Below are 16,481 nucleotides of genomic sequence, written 5' to 3'. Positions count from 1 at the left end.
ACTTAATTTTGTTTACACAATATAATTTAGAATTTTTTTGTGAAATTCACCCTCCAGTCCTCACCAGTGTATTCCTTGATCTCTGCTATCCGTGTCGGTGAAATGAGAGTCCAGGAACATATCTTTATAGATTCGGCCTACCAAACAATAAATATCAGATGCCACCTGCTCATCTGAATTCACCAAGGGCAACATAATATCCAAAGCCTTCTGTCTGTCCCCTGGTAGGTTCCTCCTGAAGAGACAGACCAAAAAGAGACTGTCAAATTCAGAAATTAACCACAAAAATATTCTGGAATTAAATGTTAGACATGGTCAACTATATGCAAGCCTTTTATAGGCTACTTTCATTAAAACACTTTGACCCTGTGCTACTTTCAGAATACTGCACTGTTTGTTGGATGAGCCCGATAAAGCAACACTAACTCAACCAACACCATGTTTTCATAAGATCTCTCATCAATGGTCTTTAGGATTTAAATCATATCCATTTTTATTCATATACTACTCCATGTCCTAGCCAGGTGCTGCATGTTATTTCTACTTAACTCAGTTTGTAGTAAAATCTAACTGTTGCACTTCACATTACTGCATACACTACGTTCAAAAATACTGTTTAGGACACATTCAGTTGATCAAAAGTGACATTTGTAACAAACATTCCATTTCTAATAATTGTTGTTCCTTTGAACTATCAGAAAAAATTATAATTCAACAAAAATACTAAACAGCACAACTCTTTTCAACATAAGAAACATTGTTTCTTGAGCACCAAATCAGCATATTAGAATGATTTCTCTAGGATCATGTGAAACTGAAGACTGGGGTACATTTTGCTATTTCACAATATTTCTGGTCTTACTGTATTTTTGATCAAATAACTGCAGCCTTGGTGAGCTTAGTGAGGCCTAATTAAAAAAGATTAAAAAAATCCTATCAACTTTTGAACGTGGTATATTAAACATCCTGATTAGCTGTGATTGTGATTATGTGGTGTCACACAGCATTTTAACATTCAGTGTAACGAGACAAATTACTTGATGTTGTAAACCTAGGACAATTGTGCTTAGTTAAGACACAGTAAGATGTTCAGTGTCACCTGTTGAGGGCGAAGGCGTAGTGGAACTTTATGTGAGGATGAGCCTCTGGGTCAAAGGTCGGCAGCTTTTCCAGTGTTTCAACTAACTTCACAATGGATTCATAATCCTACAAACAGACAGGCACAAAACAAAAAAAGAAACCATTCATTGAAAATTAATATTTATTATACAATATTATAAAATTACACATTTACAACACATGAAAAAAATTATAGGAAGGAAAATAATAATTCTGTCGTACAAGTACATTCAGTTTTTTGTATACTGTATTTCTTTAGTTTAAACCTTTGGTAAATAATTAAAAACAATATTCAGACAATGATTCCTGCATGTGAAATTGATTTGCTTCCTACTTCATTCAAACAAAAGCACTAAAATATGAATGACATCCGCTTAAATAAGAGTTATAGTTTGAACTGACTGCACATTATCAGTAACCACAAAAACGTAATTAATTAATTAGATACATTTTCTTTCACTTTGAAAAAAAAACTTCAATGTATTAGGTACTGCACCACACTATCATTTTCAACTTAAAAGTAATAATGTCTAATTCATGAACAAACTGTTCTTTTGATCTGTTTATGTTAGCAAATTAGACTGAATATTGCATGTCCAATTATTAAAACCTGTGTCAAGTATGTGATGTCTGGTGAAGTACAAGAACCAATGAATCAAGTTAAAACAAGAATGACTCATTTAAACAAACTGAATCGCCCAAATGAATCAACCTTCTAAATGCTAAAACAGAACTGCAAAAATGAGCCAAAATCTTTATGATTATGACATTACAATTATTAACATATGACCAGCCACATTTTTCCATCAACACCTACTAAGTTCTGCAACATGGCCCACCCACGATGAACAATGCAGAGCCTAATTCACATACACAAAGACAAACTTAAAAGTCCTGTAACAAAAAACACCCATTTAATTTTGAGGTTTTGAGAAAGGGTGGAAAATTGTGATGAAATTAAATGAGTGTTTTTGGTGCAAGCGGACTTCAGGAATAAATACTATGAAAGTGTATGAATTTGGCTTGATAAGAGAGAAATGTATGAGGAAATGAAGGTAACAGAAGGTAAGGAAACTACGTAACTGTAGTTAAAAGTCATTTATCATAACTTACTGCCAAGGTGTGTCTGAGTTATAGCAGAGCATTTATGACTTTCTTTTTTATTCTTTTTTAACAGGACAGGCACTAACAGTCCTAACAATATTAGTATACTTTCTTTGAGCACATCTGTACTGAAATGATCGGTACACAACTTCGACATCCAAAACAAACTGTCCTTTTATCGTTCTACATTTTGCTAGGTTAGCTGATTTTACAAATTGTCTGCCTACATTCAGTAGCAGCTCCACCAGACATAAAGAGAAGGCAGTGAGCGTAAACCAGAGCCAGGCTTAAGGACACACCGAGCTCTACACCTCACCTTGACATCTTCAGGGGAAATCTATGGTAGAGGAGCTTATTCTTTCCTTGGGGACAATTTTTCTTGGTTGTCACAAACTGAAAATGCCAAAACTAACATTATTTGCTATATATATAATATTTCAAGGGCTACTTTAATCAGAGCAAATCATGCTAACATTTTAGGAAATGGACCTTAACCATTACGATCATGGATTAATAGAACATTCCAGGTTCAATACAAATTAAGCTTAATGGATAAAGTCTGTAGCATGCTGTTTATTACTACAGAAAAGGATTTCTACTCATCCTTCAGTTTGAAAAACCAAACACTCAAAGTGGAAGCATTTGGGGGCAAGACATTCTGGAAGTGAAAAAGCAGAAATGAGCATCTTGCATTTTGGTTAAAGCATCAGCTTTTCAGAACAAAAATGTGTTCAAGATGTACTACTGGGAGCACTGCGTTTGACGGCGATACACCTCAGGTTGTGTGTAACTAACGCAATTCCTGAGGGTGGAGTGTACTCCAAGTAAACAGTGTTTTTATGGACATATCTTTGCACATAACATGCATCATTTACAAGGTGTACCCTGTTTACATAGTCATGACAGGAGCTGAAATATTGGATGCACATTGGCACAAAGTAAACAATTTTTATCACAGCAGTCTCATGTTAACAAAGACCCTGCTGGTAAGGGAATGCTTGCTAATGAGAACTAACAGGTGCTATCACTTTTGCAGTGAGGTGAGAGAGTATAAAACCCCACTGCTGCTGGGAGATGGGATGAGAGAGATCCAGATAGAAGAGCATGCTGGCAGTGTGTGTACGTGGATCCTGCCTACCCAGTGGGTCACCACATTTGAAACCCCTTGTCCTGGTTTTCGTATATGTTCTGGTTTTTGTTAAGGAAGCACATGTTTACCAGCTGCTCTGCAACCCAGATCTTTTTTCCCCTCGCCAATGTAGCATGTGTTTTACTGTGTTTTAAGTTATGGGTGGCACTTCTGGTTTATGGAGCTTCCGCACAAAATGCCTGAAACAAATCATACTCAAATAAGAACTCTGCCAATAAACCAATAAAACTCTGACAATAAACCTTATCTGTCTGTGAGCTGTACATTTTCAGTCATGCTCTATTTTTAAACATCAGGACAATAAAAAAAAAACGCTTAGTATTTTAATGTGACACTGAATGCAATGACAAAATCTTTGACAGCATCTCTTTTCAGTAAGATCAGCTGTGTTCTGTTCCTTCTGAGTCTTTTCTTTTTTCTTTGCATTTCGATGTATTTCTAAGAAAAAGTCAACAGACACTGTGCAGTTGTGGACTACAGTCCTGTTTCTATTCCCAAATCCTCACTATAAAGCTTAACCCCCCCCCCCCCCCTTTTTTTTTTTTACTTCTAAGCCCTATCAGAAGCATTTACTGGAATATTTCTAAAGCTAGCAAACATATTGAAATATTCATCAGTGTTGCAGTTAATTATAAAATTTGGATTAACACAACATGCATGTTACATAAACGTGCATAGAATATTTAACATCCATTATATGGCAACTGAAAGATTCGTTCATTTGAGCTTTTGGGGTTATTCATAGCCTTCTGACAATATTTTTTTAGACTTTTAAGTTTGCTTTTGATGTTCAACGGTTAAGGAGTGAAAAGATTGACCCTGCACTCAAAAAAATGCTGGGTAATTTTTTAACCTAAATGCTGGATTCAGCCTGTTGGGTCATTTTATTGGGTTCATTTTAAAAGGGTGGTTGATTGCGATTTCACTTTTTTAACATTAGTTGGCATGTAATGATGCTGTTTGAGCATAAACAATATCTGCAAAGTTACGGAGCTGAAAGTTCAATGCAAACGGAGATGTTCTATATTTTAAAATTATGGCAGTTTAATGCCTACAAAAACGGCTTATAGGGACTACAACGAGTTACTTCCCGGGTTCGTGACGTAACGAACCCAGATAAACCCCGCCCCCGGGAACATGCAACAAAGGGGGCGAGGCCATGCTGTGCTGCTTTAAAGAGAAGAGAAAGAGAAAACTAGGGCTGCACGTAAAAATCTATTCATATATAATCGTGATTCTGTCTTCTAACAATTCTAATGGATTCACACATTTAAAAATCAGTGTTCTAAAGCAGCGGTTCTCCATAGGCGGAAATCCCCCATCTGAGGGTTGTCCCCCCTAAAAATATGATTTAAAAAACCAAGCTGTGTATTGTAAATAATGTTTTATGCTTAAAATAATTGTGTAAGTAGTAAAACAACACAAACGCAAACGGGGCAAAAACATGTTTTAAGTTTAGAAACATTTTGAGTCTCCCCCTCCCTTGCCTCACAGTGCTTTGGTCCAAATGCTTTCCTCTTTTATATCACACACACACACAAGTCAAGAGATAATAAGTCTCAATAGTTGTGGAACTCCAGTAAGTAAGGCTGTCAAATGGCTATTTTATTCACTTAAACATCGGATGAAGTGATTATGCGAGAGCGCGCGGCCGGTTTTGTGTGAGAGCAAAGAAAATCTGCGTGCTAGAGAAGAGATTCCCGCTCACGCATTATTTTAAATTGCTTTCACGCTATAATGCGCTCTCGACATTTGTCATTAAAATAACGCCTTAGTCTCCCTGCTACACTAATAGTAGTAGCTTTCCTCTGTGTATACATCCTTACAAGAACAATTTTAGCTGTATTATTTGTGTCCCCTTCAAAAACTGCTCTTAGGAAATTTTATGTATATTGTCCCCCCCTACTGTTAGACGAAATTTACACCCGTGTTTGTCAATCCTGTTCCTCGCGTCGCCCTACTCTGCACACACTCTGCTCTGCATCTCTCTCTCTCTCTCATTCAGATCATCAGCTCAGCTCCAACAATGAACTGTTCCAATTATACTCTTATTTTCACATAACCATGAGAAGCGTTATACGAGACAACAACAAACAAACACCATTAAGAGCCGTACTTGAACACGTTCTGCGTGATCCTCTTCAATAATATCCTCTGCATCTCAATCAGGCTCAAATTGATAAGCAATATAGACGACGCCATTGTTTACAATACAACCGGAGTACATGCCTGAGGTGAGGGGCGGGACATTTAGACCCGCTCTAGAGGCGGTTTAGCCAATCACAACACACTGGACCAGCTAACCAATCTGAGCCCATCACGTATTTCTGAGGGAGGGGCTTCATAAAACCAGGAAATAATCTGAGCATTTATCAGAGAAGGGACAGAGCAGTGTGGAATAAAGGTAAATTATTTGAAAAATAAAGCATGTTTAAAAAACGAAGCATGAACACATGTTTGACTGCACCCCATAAACACAATCAATCCAAGATGGCGCCGTTGTGTGTGGCCTGCCGTCTGATGCCGTCTGTGTTCTTTAGTTTGTTTATGTCTACGTGTTTCTGGCTTCTTTTTTTACAAGTCGTATCGCCCCTCTTTGTCTACAACCGGCAAACGCTCTTAGACCTTCGAATCTCATCTGAAGTGCTACTCAACCAAATTCAGAAAGGACCAAATTCACTCACCTCCTCCTTTCTTAGGATCCCTGTCGGCTTATCTACAACGGTCACCATATCATCTTCCTGTGAATAAACGCCGGAAAAGACGGGGTAACCGGAGCGGTGCGGTCGTCAAGCTCAAACTTCTGCTTCGGACAAGCCGCGAGTGTAACATTCTTCAGGATCTGCCTACGAGGGAAGGTGATGGCAACCGCTCCATCAGCTGGCGTTCATTAGTGGGGGTTTACTCCTGGAACGTACCCATTCTACCGAGCTCGCGGGATCAACGGCCTCTATACCGCTCACCACGCATTCACCGTCGTGGCGTTTCTATGCATCATCTTCGCCCGCTACGCAGAACAACGCAGCTACCTGAAGACTTTGTGCAGATAAAGATGGCGCTGGTCAACGGGAGGTCTGCGGTAAATAAGACTTTTATTCTTAAAGACTTCTTCATGTCACGAGCCCTGGACTTTCTATTTATCACGGAAACGTGGTTTCCCAATGGAGATCTAACTCCTCTCTCTGAGCTATTACCGCCCAAGTGTACATTTTTTCATTCCCCCTGCTCTGGGAGAAGGGGTGGCGGTCTGGTCTCAATTTTTAAAGATTGTTTTCAATGTCGGATCTTGCATAGAACTACATATAACAGTTTTGAAATGCAGTTGCTAGTGCTGGACTTGGACACTCCATTAGCTGTTGCTGTGGTCTACAGGCCTCCCAAGCCACATAAAGACTTCTTAATAGATTTTTCAGATTTCTTGGGGGGAATCATCCCCAATTTTGATAGGTTTTTAATTATTGGGGATTTTAACATCCATATATGTTTCCCCCAAAACTCATTTGCAAAAGACTTTATTAGCCTAATAGAAGCCTGTTAAAGGACCTACACATATTCACGGACACACTCTCGATCTTATTATGTCTCATGGGTGCTCTATGTGTGATATTGAGCTATGCGATCTCAGCTTTTCTGATCACAATCCTATTTTATTCAACACATTATTGTCATTGAACGCTATGAAATCTCAGGTATCAGTCCATCGGACACGGAGGATTACTGCTGCTACCTCGGCCTCTTTTTCTTCACTGTTTGAGGAGATTTCCCATTCTACTGCTCTCGCTTCATCTGAGCTTAGTCCTGATGAATTGCTTTTTAGTTTTAATTCTGTCTGTACTACTATCTTGGATTCCGTGGCTCCACTGAGGACTAAACATCACAAGTTAACTCCCGAGCCATGGTTGAATAATACTACTCGGATTATGAGACAGGCCTGTAGAAGGGCCGAGAGGAAATGGAAAAAGGACAAATTACAGATTTCATATGAAATGTTAAAGGATTCACTTATTCACTTATATCAGAAGGCGGTGGGAGTGGCTAAATCAGCCTATTTTTCAACTCTCATAGATAAAAAAATCACAATAATCCTAGAACCCTTTTTAATATCATTAATGCTGTATTAAACCCTGTTGTCTGTGTGTATCCTACAGAGTCAGTAGCTATGTGCGAGCAGTTCTGCCAGTATTTTATTAATAAGGTATCTGAGATCAGACATACCATTAAACGTGTTGCTGGTGATCCTGCAGGTCATTCAAGATATGTAGGTGTCTTTAGTCAGTTTACACCTATTTCGCTCTCCATGTTAAATGATATTGTTAATCAACTCAAACCAACTGGTTCACCCTTAGATATAGTTCCCCCGAGGTTATTTAAACAATTGGTCAGTGTTATGGGTCCAAACACTTTTAAACCTGATCAATAAATGCCTCGAGTTAGGAGTTGTTCCGGACTATTTAAAACATGCCTCGGTACAACCCAGACTTAAGAGGCCTAATTTAGATACCTCTGATGCATCTAATTTTAGACCCATTTCTAACCTTCCATTTTTAGCAAAAATTATAGAAAAAGTGTTTTTTCATCAATTACAACGTTTCTTGATAGATTACAATTTTTGATGCATTCCAATCAGGCTTTAGGAAATTTAATTCCACTGAGACGGCTCTTTTAAAAGTGTTCAATGATATTCTTTTAGCTACTGACTCTGGAGATTCCATAGCCCTGGTACTGTTAGACTTGAGTGCCGCTTTTGACACTGTAGACCACAATGTTCTCCTGTCCCGCTTAGAACAGGTAATGGGCATTAGAGGCTCAGCCTTAAATTGGTTTCAGTCTTATCTTACGAACAGAAGTTTCTCAGTAAATATTGGCAAATTTCACTCGTCCTCTGTACCTCTCACCTGTGGGGTCCCTCAAGGCTCTACTCTAGCTCCCATGTTATTTTCCTTGTATATGCTTCCTCTCGGATCTATCTTTGAGAAGTATGGTATAAGCTATCAGTGTTACGCAGATGACACTCAAATTTATATCCCTTTGAAACAAAAGGAAGGATTAGACCTGGTGACCGCCTGCCTCATGGATGTCAAAGCATGGATGTCTCTAAATTTTTTAAGTCTTAATGAGAGCAAAACAGAGATGGTGGTAACATTGCGAAATATTATTACAATTAAAAATTAAAAAGTTTTCTATTTGAATATACTTTAATATCAGAAATCATTCTAATATGCCAATTTATAATGTTGGAAAAAGTTGTGCTGCTTAATATTTTTTGGGACCTGTGATATACAGAATTTTCAGGATTCTTTGAGAAATAAAAAGTTAAAAAGAACAGTGTTTATTCAAAATAGAAATTTTGTGTTACAATATACACTATTCATATATATACAAAGCATTCTTTTTCTATTTTTTCCCCTTTTTTATTACTCAAATAATTATTTTTGTATTTTTTAGTGCTCAAATAAATCTGTCGATTATTTTATAATTGAAAAACTATGCAGGAACATGTATAATGACTAAAATAGCTTGTATAATTCTGCAATCCATTTGGTGGTTATTTTTCCTCAAACAGGGGGGTGGGAGGGACTATAAATAGTTTCAGAAAAAATATTGCAGGAATCTCATTTTTCATGGTATCTTCTTCAAATTTGAAATATGAACTCATGAGACATGTGGCTTTCAACCCATTACTTTTCTGGATTGCTCCAGGACTTATTTTATGTATTTGTATATGAAATAAAAAAAACATTCAGTGTGAAAAAATATTTTTCAAGGCACGTCAGTGTGTATAACTTTTTATCTTTTCGAGCATTATCAACTCTGGATGATGGATAGTAAAGCCGAGAGTGTCTTCTTTCCAAAGATACCTAATTTGTTTGTGTAAGCACACTTTGTCACAAACTGTTACCATTTTAATTTAGGTAGGTTATTTTCACCTATGAGGCCCACAATGAAGGTTAACAGGTTAAAGAAATAAGAAAACGTGTATTAGTAAAACAAAAGGCAACATTATATTATTTAGATCCCCGAAACAGCTGTAAATTGCTTCGACATAACGTTACTTCCAGGTTTCCCCGATACGGGGAATCACAAGAGGTGCCGTATATGATAGGGCGTGGTGTCTGATGTAACGTTTTGACGTGGGCGTGACTGTATTGGTATGGGCGTGGCTTGTGACGTCACACTTGAATGTGGGCGGGGTTGGATGTCCACCGCAGGCTGCAGCGAGCTCCACTTGGATACAAATGCACACTTCACAAGATCTCACAATTGGATCCGACTAAGTTGGCAAGGTTTGTGAAATTAAATATTCATTAGTTATTCAAAGATTTGTTTAAATGATATAAATGCGTATTTGCTGAATGCTAGGTGGACACACTGAACCCGTTAGACACTTGCATAATATTTACAAAATTGTTAATTTAGGTGTTTGTCACAGCACAATGTCTTGCCCCATAGACTTCCATTGTAAGAGCATTACTGTACACATGTTTTTGGTTTGTTTTACAAACTGAGACACAAGAAAATACTTTTTGGAGCACCCAGGCAAAGTGAGAAAACAGAATCGCAAAAATAATTGATTCTGCTTTTCAGCAGGATCAACCTATGAATGGCTTATGGCAGTGTCTACATAATGAGCAGTACTGCAAGATTTGAAAAATACACACATCACCTTTAACTTGTCTTGAACCTGGCACATCCTGTTAACGTGATCTAAATCAACCAATAACACTCTCCCTTCACTAATTTCACCAGTGCATACATGTTTTGCTAAAAGAAAATCTTAAACAGAATTGTGATGAATAATATTACAAATATTTTGCAGTCACTGTGAATTAGAACCAAAAGTTTATGTGATGTAGTCACCTGAATATCTCTGTATGACAGAAGGAGGTTGATGACGACATCAGCTGAAAGACACTCTACGTTATCAAGCCGCTGCTGGATCCGTCTGAGTTCAGCCGCTAGCTCTGCTCCAGTGTAAAGCTCACGCGCTTTACGAATCTCATTCAGAACCGTCTCACGAAAGTACTGGCTAAACAAGCACACAAAAGAGACAAAAAGAAATGTTACTGAACTATGCAAGAATGGAAATACACATTGCAGATTCACAGAAGTTATTATCATACATGGTATGATTAGTATGGGCAGTATATGCTGTAATTACACCATCTGAAACATCTATATCCACTGATGGCTACCAGTATATTCAGTATATAATGACCCTAAGTTTCAATACATAGGGGCAAAAATGCCCCTGTATAAGTTTGTCTTATATTTCTAGATGACATAGTTAAGCACACAAAAGCACAATACTTTTAATAATTTCTCTTTTCGCTTTATTTCGCCAACAAAAAATAGTTCCAAACAAAGCAATCACAGAATAGTTGTGCGACCCCAACAAGAACAGAGCGCTGTTGCGTTCCTGAATGCATCCGTGTTTTTGAACAAATCAGTTCAATGAGATATTCATTAATAAAGCCATTACAACATTACTTGCTCCTGAATAAATCAGCCGATTGAATGAATTGGTTAAATGAATGCCTCAAAGACCATCTTAATAAGACAGTGGGTCTCATTCACTAATAATTGCGTACACTTTTCGTATTTATACGCACATTTGAATTTCTCACGAAAACTTTCCGCCTAATTCACAACACGTGCGTATGTACGCACATGAGCTTGTTCTTAAACTCGTTCTTCTGTTAGTGAATCTGGAGTCTTCTAAAAGAGCGCCTGTGTGCACGAGGTTAGTGATTCGCATAATACACGCCCACACAAGCTCCATATAAGGGCTTTTCGCAAAGCGGCACTCGTCCAGAGAACGACAATTATGGCACCGAAACAAAAGACAAAGAAAATGAACTTTAACGATAATGAACATGAGGTTTTGCTTTCGGAGGTGGAAGCCAGAAAAAATGTGCTATTTAAAAGCGACTGAACAGCCATTCGTCACTCTCAGCAAATATATCTGTGCGCTCTCTCCTTAGAGCACGCGCCGCAATGTCTTCAAGCAGTACCAAGTGTGCCATGCCTCCAAACACAAGGTGAGACACAATAATCACCGTTTATATAAGGATAGATCAGGTGATTTGTTGTTTGGACCTCTAATTATATATAAAATCTATTTATATAATTGGACCTCTAATTATACTTTATTATCAATTTTAATGTCTAGTTACATTTCACCCACCCTGTAAATAACATTATAATATGTAGGGTTCTTTATACATGCTTATAAGGCCCCGGGCGTACATGATTATTGTGTACGTGTGGTATAAGTTGTTCTTTAATTTTTTCTTACATTTAGAATAAATTTTAGTATGTGGTGTGAATAAAATAAATGTATCATACAGACAAATATCATACTAAAGCTCACACTTTCCAATTGCACTGCTTTTTAAAACGCCAAACATTAATTGATGCCACTTTGATCATTTATTTTTAAATTATTGCCTGTATGGTAATTAGATTCACTGTTGAGGACTGGTGTCCTGAACTTGAGGACACGAGTACAGAAAGACACGCTCGATGTCCGATATGAAATTTTTGAGTCCTGCATTGTGGTGCTTCTTGTCCAGTGAGTGACTGGGTTTGTCATGTTGGCAATGCTGAATAGTTGTTAGATACCTAAACGTTATTGTAAAGTCTGGTATTAAACACTGTACATGTCTGTCTTGTCTCTCGCATTAGCCTTGTCTAAATTATTATGGCATTATGGCATGACATTCAAACTTATTTATGAAACTATTTAAGGGTGTGACCAAAATCTTAAACCATATCATGCGTCATTCTGTTAATAACAGAGATGCACCTCACCTAACTGTAATTGTGGCTGAAAATCTAAATGTTCTAAATTAAAACCGGAACCCTATATTGCAGGCTTTTATCCAAAGCCACTTACACAGCATTTAAGCTATACATCTTCTCAGTTTATGCAACCCATGGGAATCAAACCCATGAAATTGGCATTGTTAGTGCCATGTGCTATATACTTTAGAGCTGCAGAAATAATTTACTAACTTCACTTGAAAACTATTATGCAACTTTTACCTGATAATAATACTTACATGAACTAATATTTACAATGTAGCAAATTTCAACTGGTTGATTATATTGATATCATCACCAAAATGTATGCTATTTTATTGCTGACCTCTCAACAGTTCAGTGTGGACTATAAGTCATTATAGGTATTAGAAACATAAACAGTGTGTGTGTGTGTGTGTGTGTATATATATATTTATATATATATATATATATATATATATATACACACACACACACACACACTCACTGGCCACTTTATTAGGTACACCTTGCTAGTACCGGGTTGGACCCCCTTTTGCCTTCTGAACTGCCTTAATTCTTTGTGGCATAGATTCAACAAGGTGTTGGAAACATTCCTCAGAGATTTTGGTCCATATTGACATGATAGCATCACGCAGTTGTTGCAGATTTGTCAGCTGCACATCCCCGTTCCACCACATCCCAAAGGTGCTCACCTTACTTTCACTCTCTGTTGTTTAAAGTGATAATATATAACTTAATTCCCACTATATTTCTGGTATTATCTATCAAACTAATCTAACTAATTTGATCGTTCGCTTTTTAAAACCAACAACAATAGCAGGAGAAGAAGCCATTACTCACCTTGACTGATGAATGATACCAACTTAACTTACCACTTACCACTGTTGTTTGATGAACTCGTGAAAAACAGAGCGAGAGAGAAATGAAAACAGAGCGAGAAAAAAGAAAGCAATAATAGGCGCGATTGGAACCGCGAGTAACAAGCTAACCAGTTCTTCAGCCCGCTACACTGGTGGAGAATGCAGGCAGATCGCTGAAGTGTCACCGGCAATATCCACAAACTTTTTTTTCCCCCCTCCCGAACCGACCAACTTCTTTCATTGATTTCTCCCCTCACTCTGTTCTCTTTCAGACGGCGACTCCTCCCCAGCCATGGAAGAGCTCTTGAAACACCTAACCGAAGTAAGCATCAGGCAGCAGCAGATCGTGGAGCACATGGCCGCGCGTCAAGGCGAAACCGAGCGCGAAGTCGCCGCGCTCCGCTTCGCCGCTGCCCAGCGGGTTCCGCTGCCAGATCCCCGTGTTCAGGCCACCCAGCTCCTGCCGAAAATGACGGTGCATGATGACCTGGAGCACTACCTGCGGATGTTTGAGGCCATCGCGGTGCGGGAGGACTGGCCAAGAGAAGGTTGGGCGCGGATACAGGCACCGCTCCTAACCGGTGAGCCTCAACAGGCTTATTTTTCGCTGCCCTCCAGCTCAAATGACCACTATGACGAATTAAAGAGAGAAATCCTGGCCCGTGTCGGTCTGTCTCCCATCTCAGTGGCCCAATTATTTCACGCATGGGAATATAACAGTCGGTTGCCAGCCCGCGCCCAAGCCGCCGAACTCACGCGCCTCTCCCAACATTGGCTGCTCGCCGGGAATCCCAGCGCCGCCCAAGTAGCGGAACGCGTGGTGGTAGACAGACTCCTTCGTGCCCTTCCTCGCGCCCTTCGGCAGGCAGCAGGCATGCGGAACCCGCAAACCACCGGGGAGTTGGTAGAAGCCATTGAGCTGGCGGAGGCGACGCAGCGACGAGAGGCTGGGGAGCGAGCGCCGTTTCTACCCCGGAGGGTGTACCAGGAGCGACGCACGCCGGAGGGCACCCAATGCACCGGCAGCAGGCCCGCGGTTCCCGGCACACAGGACGAACCGATGCCTAGGGAACCACCACCTTCGCCCAACCGGGCCTGGGTGGCAGGCCGTGCGGTTCACCAAGAGACGCAGAAGTAAAGGTGAACGGACGGCCTGTTCAGGTGCTTCTGGACTCAGGCAGTGCGGTGAGCCTCGTTCAGCCCTCAGTGCTTCCCCCGCGAGTGAAGGCCAAGGCCCGACTACTGATTACCTGTGTCCATGGCGACACCCAGCACGTCCCTACTCGGCAAGTCACCATCTCCGCGGCTCCAGGGTCCTGGCCGGTCGACGTGGGGATCGTGAAGGATCTGCCCGTACCTGTGCTCTTGCGGAGGGATTGGCCGGGGTTTGATCAGCTGCTCGCCGCGACAACACAGCCTGCCAGCTCTGCCGAGAACTGCCGGAAAAAGAGGTTGAGCCGAGGTCCCCGATAACGCCGCGTCTTGCTAACATCAGGCAGCGCCAGAGACGGCGAGTCATCTCCACTCCCGTGGTTGTTGACACCAGCCCCCACCTGTCGGCCGCCCAGAAGAACTTCGGAACTTCAACATCTGGTCGGTCAATTCTCGGATGTGTTCTCCCCACTCCCCGGGCGGACCCACGTCCTCCAACATGACGTCCGCACGCCACCTGGGACCATCGTCCGGCAGTGACCCTACCGCATCCCCGAGGCTCGGCGACACGCCATCGAGGGGGAGGTACAGGAGATGCTGAAGTTGGGGATAATCGAGCCCTCCCGCAGCCCCTGGTCCAGCCCCATCGTGATGGTCCCGAAACCAGACGGCACCCTCCGTTTTTGTAACGACTTCCACCGCCTTAACGAGGTCTCCAAGTTTGATGGTTACCCCATGCCCCGTATTGATGAGTTGCTGGACCACCTGGGGAGAGCCCGGTTCATCTCCACCTTAGACCTGACCAAGGGCTACTGGCAGGTGCCCCTTTCCGACCAGGCCAAACCGAAGACCACCTTCTCCCCCCTAGTGGCCACCCGCAACCTTCCAGAGGATGATGGACATCCTACTCCGGCCCCACCAGGAGTATGCAGCGGCCTATCTGGACGATGTGGTGATTCACTCGGAGACCTGGGAAGACCATCTGGAGCGGCTACGGAGGGTGCTACTGGAGCTGCGTCGGGCTGGGCTGACCGCCAACCCTAAGAAATGTCACCTAGCTCTCCCAGAAGCCAAGTACTTGGTCTTCCAGGTGGGCCGTGGTCTCATTCGACCCCAAGAGAAGAAGGTGGCAGCGATTCTCTCGGCCCCACGGCCCACCACCAAAACCCAGGTACGAGCCTTTTTAGGGTTGGCGGGTTATTACCGATGTTTCATTCCCAACTTCTCCTCCTTAGCAACGCCCCTGAATGACCTGACCAAGAAGGGACAGCCGGAAAGGGTACGCTGGGGACCCCCCGAGGAAGATGCCTTCCGTCGTGTAAAGGAAGCGCTCACCTCGGAACCGGTGTTGCGCGTGCCTGACTTTAACGCTCCCTTCTTGTTACAGACGGACGCCTCTGACACCGGGTTGGGAGCCGTTCTCTCCCAGGTACAGAACGGTGAGGAACACCCGGTGGTATACATCAGCCGAAAGCTGTCCCCGACAGAACAACGATACGCCGCAGTCGAGAAGGAAGCGTTGGCCGTCAAGTGGGCGGTCCTGGAGCTAAGGTATTATCTCCTCGGCAGAAAATTCACGCTAATCACTGATCATTCCGCTTTGCAGTGGATGGTGCGGGCTAAAGACACCAACGCCCGGGTGACTCGCTGGTTCCTGGCGCTCCAGGACTTCCACTTCGACGTACGCCATCGGGCCGGGGCGTTCAAGCCCTACTATATATATATAGTAGGGGTTGAACGACTTCTGTTTTTTTAAAGTCGACTTTTATGTGATGAAAGTCGAGTTGAAGTCGACTAGTCGCTGATGACGTCATTAATGAACAAATAAGTGCACAGCTATGGCATATGACACAGCACTGCCCACATGGCTATTGCTCCTATAACCACTTATTTTTATCAGTTCTTTCGTCTTTGGGTCGTTATATTTCTCACAGATTTCTGCTCGTTCTAAATCAGACACAGATAAGTTGCACAGTAAAGATTACATTCATGTGAATGAATGCATTAGTGAGAGCGATTGCATGTGTGAATTAATTCTACCTGCTAGCATCTCTCTACTAGTAGTGAAGCTGTGGGATTTAGTTATTAAGAAATATATGTTTGGACTTTTAGTTTCTAAGCTATTTTATTGAGAAATCACAGAACAGTGTTGACAATACATTTCCACGCTGAATGTATTGTACGTGCTACTGTGTGTGTGCGTTACAGTGCAGCAGCACATTTGATTAGAACGCAATTAATTTACCTGTACAATAAGCTGTTTAAAACGTGCATTCTCCCATTCAATTTCG

General features: G+C 41.3%; 1 protein-coding gene across 1 annotated transcript in view; it reads right to left on the bottom strand.

Moving 5' to 3' along the window:
* The window catches only part of map3k5 (mitogen-activated protein kinase kinase kinase 5), a 54,950-nt gene that overhangs the window by 20,001 nt on the left and 18,468 nt on the right, over positions 1 to 16,481 (bottom strand). The window contains exons 5-7 of the mRNA XM_079434018.1: positions 10,232 to 10,400; positions 1,100 to 1,206; positions 65 to 235 (exon numbers count right to left, since the gene is read on the bottom strand). Of these exons, the coding sequence (XP_079290144.1) occupies positions 65 to 235; positions 1,100 to 1,206; positions 10,232 to 10,400 (447 nt within the window). The remainder of the gene's footprint in view (positions 1 to 64; positions 236 to 1,099; positions 1,207 to 10,231; positions 10,401 to 16,481) is intronic.

The sequence above is a fragment of the Barbus barbus genome (genome assembly GCF_936440315.1).
Source record: "Barbus barbus genome assembly, chromosome: 14".
In the NCBI taxonomy this organism is placed as follows: Eukaryota; Metazoa; Chordata; class Actinopteri; order Cypriniformes; family Cyprinidae; genus Barbus; species Barbus barbus.
This window is presented reverse-complemented; position numbering and strand designations above follow the sequence as displayed.